The 18,373-nt window shown below is 37.6% G+C and overlaps 2 protein-coding genes and 1 long non-coding RNA gene across 8 annotated transcripts; 2 read left to right on the top strand and 1 right to left on the bottom strand.

Moving 5' to 3' along the window:
* Positions 1-1,222: 1,222 nt before the first annotated feature.
* Positions 1,223-18,140, top strand: hoxd4a (homeobox D4a). Of its 4 annotated transcripts, none has more exons than XM_043693558.1 (4): positions 1,223-1,285; positions 11,453-11,479; positions 15,735-16,713; positions 17,133-18,140. In XM_043693558.1, the coding sequence occupies exons 3-4, from the start codon at positions 16,302-16,304 to the stop codon at positions 17,438-17,440; spliced, it is 720 nt and encodes a 239-aa protein (XP_043549493.1). In that variant the 5' UTR covers positions 1,223-1,285; positions 11,453-11,479; positions 15,735-16,301; the 3' UTR covers positions 17,441-18,140. The 4 variants fall into 4 exon arrangements, with proteins under 4 accessions (XP_043549493.1, XP_043549492.1, XP_043549494.1 ...); XM_043693557.1 differs by lacking the exon at positions 1,223-1,285 and adding an exon at positions 9,438-9,500; XM_043693559.1 differs by lacking the exons at positions 1,223-1,285; positions 11,453-11,479 and adding an exon at positions 13,457-13,478.
* LOC122551534 lies at positions 2,956-9,218 on the bottom strand. 2 transcript variants are annotated; one of them, XR_006312126.1, is made up of 3 exons: positions 9,053-9,218; positions 4,838-4,977; positions 2,956-3,863 (listed from the first exon to the last, which is right to left on the bottom strand). It is a non-coding gene; the product is annotated as an uncharacterized LOC122551534 (long non-coding RNA). The 2 variants fall into 2 exon arrangements; XR_006312127.1 differs by lacking the exon at positions 9,053-9,218 and adding an exon at positions 6,598-6,681.
* On the top strand, positions 4,984-8,347 carry LOC122551531 (homeobox protein Hox-D5). 2 transcript variants are annotated; one of them, XM_043693554.1, is made up of 2 exons: positions 4,984-7,093; positions 7,461-8,347. In XM_043693554.1, exons 1-2 carry the CDS (start codon positions 6,586-6,588, stop codon positions 7,706-7,708), a joined length of 756 nt encoding a protein of 251 aa, XP_043549489.1. In that variant the 5' UTR covers positions 4,984-6,585; the 3' UTR covers positions 7,709-8,347. The 2 variants fall into 2 exon arrangements, with proteins under 2 accessions (XP_043549489.1, XP_043549488.1); XM_043693553.1 differs by having other exon boundaries at positions 7,458-8,347.
* Positions 18,141-18,373: the final 233 nt, after the last annotated feature.

Raw genomic sequence — 18,373 nt, 5'->3', positions numbered from 1 at the left:
AAACCTAATTACCGAACCCGCTCACGGACATTGAAGGAAAAATACACCGAACCGACGAATTCAAATGCTTGCATTCACGCCTAATCTGTTAACGCAGCGCCGAAGCTGTTTTAGCCGATTAAGCCAAATCTTATGAAGCACTAGAATTTGTAATGCCCATTTTCTCCCGACAGTGGACACGAGAACTTTAATGCCGTGCTCCATGTCATTCGGCACCTACATGTGCATATATTTACTGTTCTGTTTCTGACCTGTGCAAAATGCATCTTACAAAGCTTCGAATAAGATACAACTTTCCTTGAGATTTTGATTGTTATTGGAAGGAAGGACGGAAGGCGCCGCAGTTTTGTTGCGTATTTTGCAGACGCTTTTGCTTAGTTTATTTTGCTTTCTACTTTTAATTAGATCTTATTGAATGGAATGAGAAAGTCGGGAGGAAACGAAAATAAGTTTTCTAATATATAACTGGCAGCAGTAGATATTCTTGATATTACCGCTTTATTATGGTTTTCACGAGATTTAATTTCAAAAATGCCCATGTCTTCACTTGATACATCTATAGGATGTATTAAAGAAGTAGCGATGAACAAACAAATTGTAACGATTTGTTTGCTGTACTATGGAATGCGCCCCGCATTGGTTGATATTCCACTTGCTGTTGTCGCGGTATTTCCGCTGATATAGTTAGTTAAGACGTTCGTTACAATACATATTATAACAAATAGCTATAGCAAAGAACTCGTTAAAGGGAACATGGCGCTTGCTAGCTATACTTGTGAAATCCGCAAGGAATTGCTGCGAATTCCTTTTTGTTTGAAGAAAATTTACAACTTTGTAATGGACCTTTTACGACGGAGCCCGTGATCCTATTGGCTGACATTGGTCATGTGAATCTAGTAACTGCGTTCATGGCCTTTTCATGATTTCCCTTGTGAATATTTCACTGCATTCCGCTGCTAACTCGTCTCAAATCGTCTTTTCTGTCAGTATCTCCCCTTGCCTGCTTTTGTCGTTGGTATTTGACGCCAGCTGCTTGCAAAAAAGGAGACTTTCTGCTGTATTCGCAGTGTCCAGTCCTTTTCCCTACAACTGTGAGGAAGTCATTCGTCTCATGCTGGGATTCAGCAACCTAATCACTCTCACAGAGCTCTGACGTCTGTTTACAGTCTTCCATTTACCCTTCAATTTTCGCGTTACCTTTTTCAAGTTATTTTATTGATCGAAAAAGTAGAAATGGAATACAATATCAGGCTGGTTACTGTATTGGGGAAGCGCCCTAACCCGGGTAAGTGCTATGCTCTTTTAGCTCTGCTGTTGCAAATCATATTGCTGTAAATGGAAAGCAGGAAAAAGGCGTTTGTTTCATTCGCTGGATTCTGGGGAACTGTTTCTGAGGTTGTGCGCTATTGAGGCTAAATGACCCCAGCACGGGTTTGAAAACGGTCCGAACTAAGCAGGTCCAGGTGGTCACTTGAATTCATATGGCGGCTGTGGCGCAGATTAATTAAATATTTATTTCCCGCAATAGAACGGAGTGCTACGATTCGTGGCTGTCTTTGAAATGAAAGCTTCGCCACGGGCAGCTGATATGTTTTCATATGATCCATGAGTAGAGATGAATCAGAATGTGTAGCGTTGTAGTAGGATAATTAGTAGTGCTATTGCAAATTGCGCGACTTTGGTTGTTTTTTTTCTCAGGGAGCTAATGATTGACGGCTTCAGTTTGTTTCTGTCTGCTATTTTGCATACAAGGATATGAGTTGGACGTCATCTGTATTAAAAATTAGGTGCAGAGATGAATGATATGCATTGCCTTAATCCTAATAATTCCGTGCAGTAATCATAGAAGCGATCAGAATTTTGGAGATGTGTTTAGCCAACATTTTAAATGATGTCTGACCACGTGACGGAACTTTGCACAAATGAGTGGTACTCTTCCAATAAGTGCCCTGCAATAGATATCGGACTGTGCTCTCAATATACTTGTAATGAACAGGGGATCAGGAAAAAATTCTAACTGCGTCTATATTTGCATGTTTGAAATATTAGCAGCTCAACCATCTGATGATTAATTTCCCGCAAGTTGTCCCCAAATTGGATAGCACATTTTATAGAAACTGTGGGGTCTTCATGCGGGAAATGTTTTTAGTTCGGAACCAACAGCTCCAGTCCATGTTAAGTGAATTCACAATACAAAACAGAATGATCACCAAAAATCGTTGAATTCCTTTACTTTGTTGTGGAATTTTTTCTCATTATGAGCGATTTAACTGCAAAACCTTGCTGCAGACGTATGCCTAGAAAGTTGGAGGGGGGTGGTTGTGTGTGCGAGATACTGTCATCAGGAGATGAGCTGATCATGTATCATTCTGCAATATCCCAAGGCGTTTGTTTGTATGTATTTTTTCCAATTATCAAATATTCAGAGAGGATTGCTTAAATTGTTTTTGACAGTACATCAAAATTGCATTCATTTGAAATGTATGCTTATATTCAGAATTTGAAAATTGATTTGTCTTTCAATCTTCTTTTAGTGAAAACGGATTAAACGACTATAGTTTGACCATCCATTTTGTCCATAGTTATAGCGATCTTGATTTGTTGTGCATCTGTCACCTATTTGTTTTTGAAAATAGTATTAAACACCGAGCAAAATGTCTGTCTATCTGTCTAACGTATAGACCAACAGACATATTGTGAAAGTGAAAACGAGGCTGTTCAAAATGAAGCTAGAATCAAAGAGTGTGCATCGATAGCGTAACATGTGCAATTTCATCATATTCTTTATAACGTTGTGAATGTTTCTATATTAAATATTGACTTTTTTAGTCAAAACTCACAAACAGCAATGTACGTACACTCGAATTCTATCAGTTTTGAAGAAGTAATGTTATTTTAACTATTGACAAAGCACTTGCAGATTTACCCTAATTTTCAGGCAACATTTGACATTAATTCTGTTCATAATACCTTTTGTTTAATTCTCAATGCATCGCCCATCTTCATTCCAATTTGTCAGGCAATTATTTTACAGACTTTGCAAATCAAGCATTATTTGCCTCCATTAAATAATTAAATGAGATAAAATTGTTCAAGTATAATTTTCGTTAAAATAAAGCTGATTTTTCGGAGTTATGTGACTATTACACGCTGCACTTTTTACAATATATGAAAAGTGATTTCGCAGATTTTTCTTAATAATCCGTAATTTAGCATGAACATATGGAAAAAGAAAACTGAGCAACAGTAATGTCATTGTAATTATAATCACCAGAAAGCGGATATTTGCTATTCAGTTCATTTTCTAGTTTTAGAATCGAATTATTTAATTTTTGTTATTATGCGTCATGTCGTCGTGGTTTTGCTAAACCGACTAAAGTACTCAACAGGCACCACTGTATCTGTCTCTGTGTGTATATCTATGTGTGTGTGAATATCTGCCTGTCTGTTTGCGTGTATGTATAATTCATGCTAAGCGTCCAATTGTGCATTTAGAAACTTTACCCGAAAACGTTTTGCTCATATTACATCTTCGGTACCAACCATGCTCAAATATAATTTCCAAATAATTTCAGCATAATAACAAAATATTACAATCAATAATTTCATGGAAACATGTTTCATTTAACTTCTGCAACAAAAGGTGGTCTGATTCCCAATACCAGTTTGCATTAAACCATTTATTGCACTGCTTTATATTGGCATCTCGTTGTGAAAGTAAGTAAATCTTAATGCAAACGCTTCGCACAGATTCGAGGGAAATGGTCTATTGCAATCTCAAAGACAATTCGATCATCGTAGTTTTGGCAAACCAACGAATTTCCAGAACGCGATCTTCTGAATTTTGTCATAAGGGAGACGCACTGGAAAATGACAATCAACAAAAATGAATTAGTATGTGATGCACGCAATAATTTCTACTTTCCATTGTCAGAACATAATCCACAATCGTGCCTGGTGAAAGTGTAAAATATTTGACTGTTGGGTATTCTATTTCAAAAGTTTCAAGAGTACAAATATTCGGTGAAGTAGAAAAAAAATAAAATCATTGTAGTCAGCAGCAAAAAACCATTCTATTCCATAACGAGTACTGTAAGAACGGCCTGATTTGTTAGTGCAGGACAAAGACAGTATTTCTGTTGCCGACTGTCACATGGCTGCCGCAGCCTTAGATTTACGAGCTTTAGACAGAGTCAGTTGGACAGTGTCGCAACTGTGTTCTTCGAACAGAATTGCAAGGGTACACAAATCAAACTTCACAAAGGATAAATAAAACCATCCCTATAGTCTGGCATTTTATTTAAAATACACTTGTTAAAATGTTATATTTTTACTTCTTAAGCTATAAATTGTAATCCATGATTGATCTGGAATCAATGCACTTTTAATGAAGGCCTATGCAGTTCCACCTTGAAACCGGAGCCCAGAATACTTGGGGTCTTTGTGGGTTTATGTTGTATCCTGGCATGGATTGCACGGGCTGTGATTACAAACTACAATAATATTTCCATTGAAATGTGCTTAGACTTCAATTAATTGGTAATACTTTGGCCCTTCAATTCTTAAAAGCTTGGGTGATAGCGAGCAGAAAAATAAATAAAAGTAACTCAATTCTCCAGCGCTGCAAGGTGTCACGGTAAATGACATCTAAATGTTTCTGCGATAGAAAGGAAATCAAATTCTGTACGGTTTTGATTAAGAAACTAATATGTGTGGGTGGGGCGGTCAAAACATAAACCCGAAGAACCCTATTTTGTTGCTAACCGATGCATTGACTAATCTATAGGAACATCCTTTTTTTGCCAAGAAAAAGAAACAAAGCATAGATGTACTCCACCTGTTTGAAAGATTACTGCCATTCTGAGCGGATCTTTGTAAGAAGTCCTGCAAGGCCCGCATTATCACGGTCGATGCTTGACACGTTTGTCCTTCATTATCAACTCCTTTACAAATCGCAATCTAAAATTTATAAGCAGCCTATTCGTCAAACCGAAAAAGAAAAATCTTGATTACAAATATTGCATTTATTTCTTGGTTCGTTTCCTTGCCCTTCTGGCTGGTTCAGATTGTTTGGATCTGCATGGCAGAGAACGATAACAGAGCAAAATTGGAGACTGCACGATATGATTTGGAAATCTGTATATATTTGCCCGAAGGCTATCTTTGCACAATTAAATTTGTTTTAATTCCATCAGCACCTACACAGGAATATGCATCAGATATAAGAGTTTTATACAAATGCGTCCATCTAAATAAAACATAGATTGTACAAGGGACAACTGTAGTAACGTTCGCGAGGAATTCCGCGGCGAAAATAGAAATAAACCCTATACCACGCCCGCTTAGCTTCTCAGTCGATTCAGGTTGGTTTCAGGGTCGACTTAACCAGTCACAAAATAAATTACCATGTTGGTCTGGTTGTTTTAAAAAACAGATCCCCAATCATAACAGACAACACACAATTATCCAGAAACCGGAATTTCATGGGCAAATTGTGGGATTGCCTGGGAAAACTAATGGAAAACTTTGTGAATGCGCAGTGTATGTAGATATCAACGTAATGTGGAAATAGCTGTGCGCAGTGTTCTATGAAAACGACATTGTAATCGTTGTAGATGTTGAAACCCGGGCTGTGTGTGTAAGTGAGGGAAGGCTGCCTCTGTATCCTATATAGGGATAAGCTGTCTTTCAGGGAAACGAACTTTCCCTATGTTGTTGCCTACAAGGAAGAGAAGTTAAACATCCTAAACCTTGGAGTAAAAATCAGAGTCGGATATCGAGAAGATTTACTTGTTATTTATTTCCATTTATGCAGTTCGCCACAAGCAAATCATTCTTTTTCAACCAATATCAAACTAAAGGATTACATACATGATTAATACGAAATAAACGTTTTAAATTGAATTGAATTTAAAACGTTAATTGAGTTACAAAATATTTTGAATTATTAGGGTGTAATGCTGAATAACAAACGGATCAGATCAACGTTTGCAGCTTCTTAATAGTTGTACCTATCGTCAGCAGAAGCCAATTCCACAAATTACTTTACATATGCATTATACACAAACCTATGCACTTACAAACTTACTAAACAGGAATTTTTTACTCGCATACACATTTTGTGTCTGTGTTCCTGTATATGTCGTCAGTTAAATAAAATCGAATTTCAGGTAACAGAAATCAGCTTTCATACCCAAGGTTTAACAGGGTTTTAAGTGTGAACCATTTTATAAATAAACCTATATGGAAAATAGGTTGCAAAGTGTGAACGTCAGACCTTTCAGATTATGTTTTGCTGATGCGAATCTGGCTTTACTCATGTTTGCCAGCAGGGGGCGCTACAGGATCATGCTGGCTAAATCATAGCAAGTATTCTCACTGCATGAATTACCCCCAGGGTCAGGCACAAGAATTTACGACTGGTCAACAAAAGCACGTGATCTAAACTTGTGCCCCATATTTGGTTGCATACGTAGAAAGCAGAGAAATGACATGTGCCTTTTATTTCCATATTTCATTATATATCGCTCGGTCTAGTGCCGAATAAACGTCTAAGAACCACAAATCAAAACCCGTTAAAGGCAGATGAGTTCCTACTTTTTAAACTCCTTCTCAGGTCGCTACCAAAATGGCCACGATTATCAGTTGCCGAGTTATGGAAATACTGCTTCTGTCGGCGAGCATTTCAGGGAGTCGACGATGCTCTCCGCCAGGTATGGCTATGATTACACCGGGATAGACCTCAGCATGACTCGTTCGAACTCAAATCTGTGTGGTGACAATGAAAGGTCCACCAATTACCTGCAAACAGTCAATAACACCTTTCATAGTTCATCTGGGGTGAAAATGAAATCGCCTGAACCTGCCTTCTGTTCGGGATCTTTAATAAGCTCATCAGATAGTGCTATTAAGACGGGGGCTATTATTACAGAATCCAATCATTCATACCACGGTAACCAGGACACATCGCCGGTTAACGATGAACATCCTAAGGGGACGAACAGCCCCAAACCGGAAAGTGGGCAACTAGACAAGGATCCAGCACTGCAAATGCAGATATACCCATGGATGAAAAAGATGCACCTTAACCAAGGTACGCAGTTCGACCTTTTGACATGCCTTTTATTCTTGATCGAATTAATTGTTCAGACTGAGTAATTAAATAACAAGTATGAGCTAAATATATAATGATTAATCGTAAAAGGATGACAGTTTAGATCATATGGGAACATTAAGACTGTTGCTCCGAACTAGGACAGCAATTAGCCAGAAGTTGCACCATACCTTGCATCTTACCGACTGAAAATGCAAATATTTTATATTATTTTCACATAAACCATCCGAACAATTAACACTTTGTAATATAATGGACATAGGCACTAATCTATTTGTCTGAAATTGTATAAGTTCGTAAATTCCACTGCGTGTAGTAATGCATCTTTCAACTTTTTCTCAAGAAGGCTTAAGTGGGCTAGAAGGGAAACGAACGAGGACAGCATATACTCGGTACCAGACCCTGGAGCTGGAGAAGGAATTCCATTATAACAGATACCTTACACGACGCCGCCGGATAGAAATCGCTCACGCCCTGTGCCTGACTGAAAGACAAATTAAAATCTGGTTCCAAAACCGAAGAATGAAATGGAAAAAGGACAATAAATTGAAAAGTATAAATGTCAGCCCCCCAGGAGTAGGCTTTCAGCCATAGCTTGTTTCATCCTAATTCTGGCTATACAATATTACTGTCCAGATGATCTTTTAAGTTGCAATAGGAAAGGTTGTTTGGCCACATTAGGTGCTCCTCTATGAGATGCGTTTATTAATACGTTGTTCTCATATGGGTACAACGTCTTGCTATCAATTTACCAAGAAAAGAATACAATTTATCAGTTGTCACCAACAGATGTTAAATCATGTTTTTATACATTGATGGTAATAGCCATGCCTAAATTTAGATTATAAGACAGCGAGCGAGAGAGGGGTCAAACGACTTAATGTAGCCAAGCAAGCCATTTATCTCTTGAGAACAGAATGAAGTTGTGCTGAATATCTGGTTTCTGAACAAACGAATCCCATACCGGAATAGAGCTTCGCTAAGATTTTAAATTAATAATATTTTATAAACTTAGATGAATATTGTTCCTGTCATCTCTTTTTACATCAAACTTTCTTTTGTTTGATTTTGCCTTGGAATGTTTATGGCACAAGTGTTGCTGTGGTCCCAGGTATATATGTCTTGTATATTCTGTACAGATATAATGTCTGAATGTCTGACTTTGTCCTATGTACATGAAATAAGTGATTTTCATTTTGCCTACATTGAAATAAAGTCAGTTTTATCAATAAATATTTCACCTGGCGTTTGAACTCTAATGATGTGTAAAAAGACGAACAATTGGTTTCTTGTGAAAAGACAAAAAGCCATTCACTTTCTCACTTTACACCTATTGGGTTGACACCCAAGTTCTCCGAATATTAGCCCCAATGCTTCTGAACTCAAAAAAGTTCCTTGGATTGAACCGTCTTTCAATGTTTTTTCTGAATTAGAAAAAAAACATTATTGTTGGCAAGAACTGATGGTCGAGTTCATACTATTCCAATAACTTTATTTAATTAAAGAATATGACTCATACTTCAGAAACTCGGCAGCTCGACTACAAACACGTCAAATGTCCAAAGATAATTTCACAGATTTTACTGAATGGAAGAATAATTCGAGTTTGTCTTTATTAATGGATGTTGACATAAATACTTAGGAAAGTGATGCCGCAATTTATAGGACGTATTGCATAAATTATGTTACTTATAAGAAGGATTTGCAGCGGCATCCATTGCATAGAATAATTTTTCATGCTAACTTTTCTGAGAATATTTGTGTACCGAAAAGCAGAAGGAAATAATAAGCCGTCGTAGCGACAGAAATAGGGAAACAAAGTCATAGGTAGCAGCAACTGTAAAAAGACTTTTTTCTCCATTCTCAGTCGACCTATATCTATTTCACTGTAAGTTAGCAGCTATCAGTCACGTATATTTGTAGGGTATTTGCACTTACCAAGTCGACTAGATCCCCTTGGCTGCATAAGAACTACTGTCCATATTGCGTATTAAAGTAAGGGCATCTTATTCTCCAAGGCACGTTTCGTCTGTGTGCTCAGACGTTTAGCTTTATATTAGTGGGAGAGCTTTTCGATGAACCTGACTGTCTTTAGTGAATAAAAGTTTTAAAGTTTAAGGGTTATTTATAGGGACGCCACAGAGCAACGTCCTGACTGGCTACGGAGGGGCACGTGATGTCATTAAACTTTGTTTTATGGTTTGGGAGTTGACAAGCCAAAATATAATTCACATCATATATTAGGTTAAGAGCAGACAAGTGCAGATGGTTAGTGTTTTTGAGAGGGTCCGTGGAAAGTGACACCAAGAAGCAAGCTGTCCTGTTCCACGGTTATGACTTGGTAGTGTTCTCGTATCCTGGTACTTTCGCACTGGAAAAGTCGCAAGTAAGTTATTTCAAATCGGTAAAAGAGCAAGTGAACGCATGACACCTGATGTCATTCGGAGCTCTTGGGCGCATGCACAATTTCTTGGCCAGCCAAAAAAACCAAAATCACAACGCAACGTGAGTTCAGTTTCAACAACTAGCAGTTACACGATACATGTTCAATTAGGGAAATTATATCACAATATTCTTAACAAAATATACTTTATATATGTTCAAAAATTTCTAATTATAGTTTCAAATTTATAATCATAAACAATGTGTTTTATTATTCTGTTTAACTATTAATTGAAAAATGCAGAAATAAACTATAGATTTTACCTAACCCTTTAAGCAAGTATAAGTAGAATTCTTTATTTTTAGCAAAAAGACCTTGTGCTGCACGATCACGTCTGGTAGATATATAATTTTCTTAGGCCAGCTTTGGGAGTTCGCGTTGTTCCTGCATAATTGTACGAGATTAATTGAAAATCTGTTTGGGAAATGTAACCTGATGTGAGAAATAATTCTGCAAGTTTAAAGAAGAGTAAGACATTGTTTGCATATTCTTTGCCGATCTTCCTCTATATTAATTTGCTGAGATTGTACGACATTTTCAAAGCATTTGACCGGTTATAGATGCCGCAATTTCGTCCACAGTCCCGAAGATTTTCTAACTGGTCTGATTCCGAACAAATTAGACTAGAAATATAACACAATGGCTAACAATATACGGCTTAAAGTGCTTTTTAAAAAGTAATAAAGTTCTAATGTTTTTTTAAAAGTTGCAAATCAACTATTCAATATGAGAAGCGCTGTAATAAGAGCACACTGCAATCGGCGAGACCTTGTTCGAAATTCTCAGGGAACCCCTTTTTATGTCCCGCAGAAATGAGATAAGTCGCCATGAACCGGCCGTGTTAATTGTTTTTGTTATATATCGACAATAGCTATGACCAAATGTTATTTGAAACATAGAATGACATTGCAAGGTTTAAAAGTGTTTGGGGGGGGGGGGGGGGGGGGGGAGCGGACTAGAAATTCAGAAGCAGTGGAAGACGGGATCTGAAATCTGAATTTTCACTCAAATAAAAATGAAAAAAAAAATTAAACATGACAGGGGGCTGGTTCTGCCCAAACAGCTGAGTCGAAGGATGTTTAGGTTGAAAAAATTAAATTGTGGGCAGTACAGCCAGAAGGAACTCGGATTTGTTTTGTTTTGAATGGTAGTTTCGCCCTTTTAACCTAGTTTAGTTGAATTGATCACTACGTAATTTAAAATAAAATAAAAATGAAGCTGTAGAAATTCTTCGAAGTTAGAGAAGTTGGAGTGGCAGCAGGAGTGAAAACAATTTCTGCTTTAAATGTTCAATAACACGGCAACTGACGAGGATACCAAACCGAACACTGAGAAAAGAGGCATGCCAAGATAGACGAGAAAATATTTGAGAATGGATTACTACCCACATAGGGCTTTTTTATTAATGTCGCTTTTCATTACAGATCGATATTTTAAGCTTACGGATGTATTGTAAAAGTTCAATGAGTGGTCACGTTAACTTATGAACGGTTTAAATGTGCATTCTCAGATGCAATTAACAGCTACGACTACGTAAAGGCAATGTTGAAATTACAGTTTACCTAGAATACATGACAGTACATACCATTTTACGTGCTTAAGCAACTTCAAAAAACTGGTAATGTCAAGTTAATTAGTAGGCCAAAAACAAATTGTTTGAAATGCTGCATGTAAAAACGCAGATCTACTCTTGTAAAGATTTTTTATGGATCAAAATGAAAATATTTACCCTTGAAAATAATGTAATGAAGAACTCATGGCGGTTACAGTACTTCAGTTTATTTATGAGTAGCTTGGATAAGAAAGCCCACGTGTTTATATGTTGTATTGAACTCCATCTTTAATGTATGGTTCACTTAATATTAACTGTTGAATTTTTAAAAATTTTATTACAGATATGGCAGAATGGAGGAAGCTCTTTCGTAAGTAACTATTATCTCGTAAATCGTGACGAATAATTGGACGCGGTTAATTGTTTCGAATGTGGTTTGTATGGAAAATGATTTGGTCACATCATGTGTCTAAATGGGAGCAGTAACCTGGATTCTAAAATGGCCCTAGATACAACTGTGTGTAACTTAACGTTCTTTACGATTCTCTGTTTAATTTGTACAACGGCATAGAAGAACTGATGTTGCATTCAATTTTCCTGAAAGGAACAAGATTCTTATACATACAGAATAAATTCAGATAAAATATAATCGTGTTTAAGTCTTACTGTGATAGTGTCGATCCACAGCCAGATTTAGTTGGCTTGTTATTTTGAACTGGTGATGCTCAACACAGCGCCTCCCAGTGCAAGGCTGTATTTCCAAAAGGTCATTTGGAGGAAAATTATGGTTTCGGTTTTAATAACATCTGTAAAATCACTTTGTCGAGTGACGTGGCAGTAATTAAAGCAGATATTTAAAGTGTACTCCTTTAGAGCCAACAGAGGCGTGTAGACAACAGCAAATTCCAAACTCTTCAGATGTAATATCACAGCCACTATAAACATGTAGGTCAACAGCAAGACTTATGGCTGCCAGTTCATCAAATAAACTGTTCAGTTAACTAAACCAGGGCATTCCTTTTCGTGGACTATATCGGCTAGGCCTACGATTTCATATTGCTTTTTGTAATGGTTGACCAGTAAATAAAATAATAGTTTATTAAAAGTTCATATTACTCATTGTAACATTTTGCTACTTTTTAAATGAAGGTAGCTTTCAGTACTTCGTTGTTGTTTGGTTAGACATGAATGATTTAGTTAAGAAAATGGCTTATTAATATGTTCACAAATATAATGTGACGCTAATATTTTAAAACTGCATATTTAAAGAAAATCTGACAATTTCAAAGTAACCAAAACCGAGAACGCCCCATATCAAATTAGGCAGGTTAAAGACCCCTACTTTCAAATGGACAGTAAAACCTCTTCAGTCAAAATACAATTTAGCTATCAAAAGCCAGTAATGGAAATGTTTATATCCTGTCTCTTTCCACGTCAGGAACTGTCAATGTTTCTCTTCACCTTAGGTCTACTATTGCTTCGCCACCTTAACTAATTATAATCACTGCTAGGATATTAAATTCAGATTCCATCTTTACACATAATATCCGATACTATTTTCCCTCCAAGTAACGGCCTCAATAAGTCACGAGATAAACGTCAAACAAGGACTCACTTTAAATAGGTCCAGATAATGTTTAACCGGTATTCGTAAAGCAATGGGCCAGCGCAATGGATCCTTCGTTTCAGCACGAAGTTTTACAATGCGAATCTTTAGGCGTTGATAAGTAATCAACAGTAATTGCTACTGAAAAGCAAAACAGTCTTGCTTATGCTGCGCGGACCTCTGCAAGAAAATGACTTTCTGGGTCACCAGAAAGGTGAACTTTTTAAAAATCCAATTTGGTTTTTTTAAATTGTTGTACGTATACGTAGGAAGGCCTTTAGCAGACTCATGACAATAATAGCGTTCATTGAACCACTGAATCTATGAATAAATATAGGGTTCACTTCCCAAACACTTACTTTGCATTGACATTCTCTAGGTCAAAATCTGGAAGATCAAAAGTCGCAGCACTTGTGTGGGCAGTTAAAAAAAGAGGTGAATTTTAATCGGGTTTGTTCATCAATAACTCTTTGGCATTGACCTGTCTGAACGAGTCGAGCAGTAAGGTGAAATGCAGGTCACAGCGTCTAACAAATATTAAAATGCGTAGTACCAATCAGCTTCACAATGTGCGATAATTTGAACTGTAAAGGGAATTGGCTTTCGAAATATCGGCTGGTGTAACGATATCTGGGATTTTCCTTGCAAAAAGGCTTTTAAAAGCAGAATTCACTGCTGGTGCATTCGTTGGCGTCACTGGTTGTGGAAAACAGTTTAGCTCTTTTCTTTCCTAATGCACTGGGGTAAACGAAAAAAATCACAGGTAAATAAGATAAAACTTTTAGCGAGGTTATTTTTCTCTCTTGCAAAGGTAAAATAATCTAAACAGCAACTTATTTAAGGCTGAGGTATAAATTTGAACGTTTGCAGAGGGTCATTTTTGTTGTTCTACAATAAAACGTAGATAAACCGAGACCTTTGTTGTGCTCGATAGAAACAGCAGCTAAATAAGGAACTGAACATACCCATTTACTGTCAGAAAGTACAGTTTCAACGTTACTTTGTTAATCAGCGCATCTCAAAATATTTAGGTGTAATCTTTGTACTGTTGAATACACTTACTCTTTTTTTTCGTTGGCGCACGTTTATAATTATTCCCAGCCTGTTTCGCGAGTGCCCTTTTTTTTTTACAAAAAACACAGCAAGAATGTAAGAAGAGGATTACAGTAAACCTAGCTAAACAGTTAGTTCGGCAAGATTCACACACTTAGAAAAGGTCAGCGTGTGACACTCGCTAAAGTGAAAATAATAATGCAACTTTCCGATGTGTTTGTAAATGATTTCAGTCTGACCCCGTGCCCTTCAGCCTTTAACACACAACGCGGTGGCACTGCAGGGACATTGGGGAGAGCAAAGTAAGGAACCTACAATGCACTCGAGTTTAGAAACCACCTTAGACGTGTGAGGCAAAGGGAGTCCTGATTAGTTGGCAGATTAAATTATATTTTCTGTTCTTGCATATGGCGATCCAACTGATTTGTGTTAATTAGATGTGGAAGCATACTGCTGGTAGTATTATTTGATCCAGCTCCCAGGAAATGGTAGAGATTAGAATAGAACAAACAATCGTTATTTTCCTGGGCTGCTATCACTTTATGGAAGGAGCAATAAGTGGAAAACACTTCGAAATAAACCAATATTTGTGCTCCCATGTATAACTTGATTAGATTTAGGAATTGTTTAGGCCGGGCGATATTTGTTATAACATCCTGCGGTTTGTTAGTGGTGAGTTCAAATTATTAGCATCTGGAGCAATTATTGATTCACGCTGGGGCACTTAGTAATGTTAGCTGGAGCGGATCGGTACAAACTGTTTCCTATAAAATCTCTCTGAAATACGCAGGGTTCATAAACACAGTAACAAATAATAACTTCTGCCTTGTAGACTGTATACACAAGCCCGCTCTGCACGCTGATTCATATTGCTGCCACTGCCGAACATAGAAATGTTTGCTACCACCTATTAAAAATAAAAGAACGACTTCTGTTATTTTTCAATGGCTAAACAGTTAAATAGTTTAACAAGCGCTTTGTCTGGAATTTGCTTGCTTAGCTATTGATAGTAGACCACAATTAACTCTTTGGAGTTCGCTTGTAAGTGCAGTCTTTTAAAGCACTTTCCCTTGTTGTAATTAGTCACCGAATTTGTTTGTAACCCGTCGTCTATATATACCCTGTAGAACCGAATTTGTGTGATGTTTCGGTCACAGATTCGTTTCTAGGGGAGTCTATGGTCGATGCCAACACTACGAAAATCAGCAATTTGCTCTTCGTGGGTTTTACTGCTTCGACTGATTTAGTTCTAAGTAGTACTGAGTAATTGGATTAAGAATGGCTTTTTTTTTTGGTTTTGAATCCAGTTTTCAATATTGAGTGAGCTTTTAGATCTCGCCGCTCAGTTTTGAATGGCTTATTTTGGCTCCCCTTCGCAATCGAACTGCGATGTTTAACGTGTTGATTTACTGATCATTAGTCGTTTCTAAACTTCCGGATTTACTCTCCGGAAATCTAAGATTACACAAACTTAAGTATTTCTTTCTCAATGCTGCCCGTTTCCATGGCGATGGCGATAAATTATCTACAAAGATTGGCCTATGGTTTCGTATTGCATTTGACTAACTTACGATGCTTTTGAATTAAATCGGATCAAAATACATTTAAGGTCAAAAGTTAAAATTCGAATTATACATATTACAAATTGAATAGTTAGTTGCTGCGTTAATTTAGAAAGATCAGAGATGTGCGTGAATGTCAGAGGAGGAAAACAAATTGTGAAGAAATTGGAGCGAAAACATTGGAGGCTATCAGATATAAAACTTATATCCTACTTTGCAGATTTTTAAACTTTCAGAGAAAAGAGCGTTGATCTTACAATGTCCTTAAGCAACATGTGCAAAGTGTTTTTCTGTGTTAAATGGAGCTTTGTTCTAATTTTATCGGAGTAGACTATGTTTGTCTTTGAATAACTTTGTCCAGAAGACTTCTTTGCATCGGTAATAGTTGTAATTATTTTCCTCAGCTCCGTTATTCTTTTTGTTGTCTAACGGGATGCTTCCTTTGTCACCCTGCGTACGCTGGATTGCCGGCCGTTTCTCCAAGTTCCCTCGCTATTGTCACGTTGTTCTCGGGAGAAAACAACAACAAAAAATACAAAGACGCCGAATGCATTCTCTATCCTTGATTTATTTGAAAAGCGGCAAGGAATGGTGGAAATTCTCTTTTGACAAAAGAACAAATTACCTGAGCAATATTCGGGCGCTCAGTGAGTGGTCATTATTCTCTCCAAATGGAAACCTCTATTGCATGCATTCTTCGGAATCTATTTCAAATACTTAGTGACTGCTGGAAAAAAAATCAAAGACGTTGCAGTTTATAATTTATTTTTAAATCAAGGCTTTCTGGATGAAGTTTGTAAAAAATTGTCATTAGCTGTTTCCTTATCCGGGAATCGGGCCCGACCTCGCCATTGGCTCGTACAGTCACATGGGTGACTAACTTTATTCAGTTGACAGCAAGTAGGAGGGCTTTATGGAACGGGAAAAAAGACAACTCGAGAAAAATTAGTATTTTCCACCTTCAGAAATTAATGACCATGAGTTCGTATTTGATGAACACTAAATATGTGGATCCCAAATTTCCTCCTTGCGAGGAATATTCGCAAAATAACTACATACCTGACCACTGCCCAGAGTATTACAGTCAATCGCAGGATTCTGATTTTCAGCACCAAGGAATCTATCCACGGTCAAACTACAGCGGCCAGTCGTACAGCTGCAGCAACGCTCGGGGCTCTCCAGTGCAGCAGAGGGGTCATGTGCAGGCACAGCCCGCTCCTCAGAGCCACCTCTCAGGGCAGGGGGAGCCAGTTGCACCGCTCCAAGTGTCCATAGGCCGGCCCTGCAGCCAGCAGCAACATAATTCAAAGAACCAAAACGGCGCAGCAACCAAACAGCCAGCAGTGGTTTATCCTTGGATGAAGAAAATCCACGTTAACACGGGTAAGGACCACTTTTTTTTTGGTTTTCGCTCCCCTGCTGCATCGCTTTCCCTGACAAATATTTGCGACCCATTGATATAGGTCTACCGTAAATAACTCCTTCAAGAGAGGATTTATGAGCGGTTTTTAAAAAGACCGGCAATTACACCCATCATAAATTTTTATTGCTGAGGAAATAGGCCGCTGGCCATGTGGCTGACTCCATGTGAAAACTCGAGCCTGGGATTAACAGGGACATGTTAGATCTTCAATTCCGAAAGAACTTTAAAGTGATCCTTAATAACATATTTCAACTTCTTGCTAGAGGCACTGTTCCAGTGCAGTGTGGGTGCAGACACTGTATTTAGGACTGTATGGTGAAAGCATTTGAAAAACTTTAGGTCCAGCTTTGAATGGTTTTTGAATTGTTTTGTTTTTCAGTGAACCCTAATTATACAGGAGGAGAACCAAAACGTTCACGAACTGCCTACACAAGGCAGCAGGTTTTAGAACTCGAAAAGGAATTCCATTTTAACAGGTATCTGACAAGACGACGTCGTATTGAAATAGCCCACACTTTGTGTCTTTCCGAACGCCAGATCAAAATTTGGTTTCAAAACAGAAGAATGAAGTGGAAAAAAGATCACAAACTGCCTAATACAAAGACCAGGTCCTCTGGTTCTTCTACTTCCAATCAACAGTTACAAACTGTTTCCAAGGACCAACAAACAGACCTCACAAGTTTATAGAAGGACATCCTATAAATGGCTCCTTAAGTGTATATAATAAGACATTTCCAGGCAGAAATTGCATGTACCGATAACATGGCTTGTAGGTGCTTTCCTGCTGATTTTTAATGGCATTGAAGGGACTTTGTCTTGTGCCTCACTTTTGTTCTCAAATGTAGCAAATGAAACAAAAAGGAGAAAGTCACCCTAGCTGCAGCTGAAATCATTGCGACTCTAGTCAGTGGCTATTTTTATCACACAGCACACCTTAGTAACCTTAACAAGTGCGAGGCACTAAGTGGTGAAGACATGGTGAGGTGTACACTTCAGGAAGGTACATGTGTAGTCTGCTAGCATGAAAATGAAAGGCTGCGACGCTTGTTCATGGTCTTTTTTTTATTTTATAATGAAGGCCCAGTGATTTGTTGTGGTAATTTGTGGTTTCCACAACTATTTTTGCTTGTAATGTGTATTTTTGCGATTCCATCTCTTTGTGTATATTGTGTTGATATTCGAGATTTATAGTGATCAAGAATTAGACAGTGTTTTGTGGTTTCTTTATTTAAAATGAGAAAATGGTATTTGTAATTGTGCTGCTGGATGGATTATTGTTACAAGCCTACAATGCAAGATTGCGTACATTTTTATGTTCAAAAACGATACCAAAATTAGTTCGTGCTACTAAAATTCAAAAAAATAAATTTAGTAGTAATAAGCTGAATAGCGTGAGTAGTTTTCCTTTTTTGGTATCGGGACATGTTTTCTTATATATGAGAACAGCTTATGTTGCGAGGCAGACGTGAACAAATGTCATGAAAAGAGACCTTACATAAAAGAATACAGAATCCTAAAAAAAAACGAGGGATCTGCAATTCTGTGCCAAATATGTAAAGACACAAACCGATGTTTACTAGAGCAACATTTCTGAAAGAGAAACGGGCTTAGATAAATATT

Source organism: Chiloscyllium plagiosum, chromosome 7 (assembly GCF_004010195.1).
Source record: "Chiloscyllium plagiosum isolate BGI_BamShark_2017 chromosome 7, ASM401019v2, whole genome shotgun sequence".
Taxonomy (NCBI): Eukaryota; Metazoa; Chordata; class Chondrichthyes; order Orectolobiformes; family Hemiscylliidae; genus Chiloscyllium; species Chiloscyllium plagiosum.
This window is presented reverse-complemented; position numbering and strand designations above follow the sequence as displayed.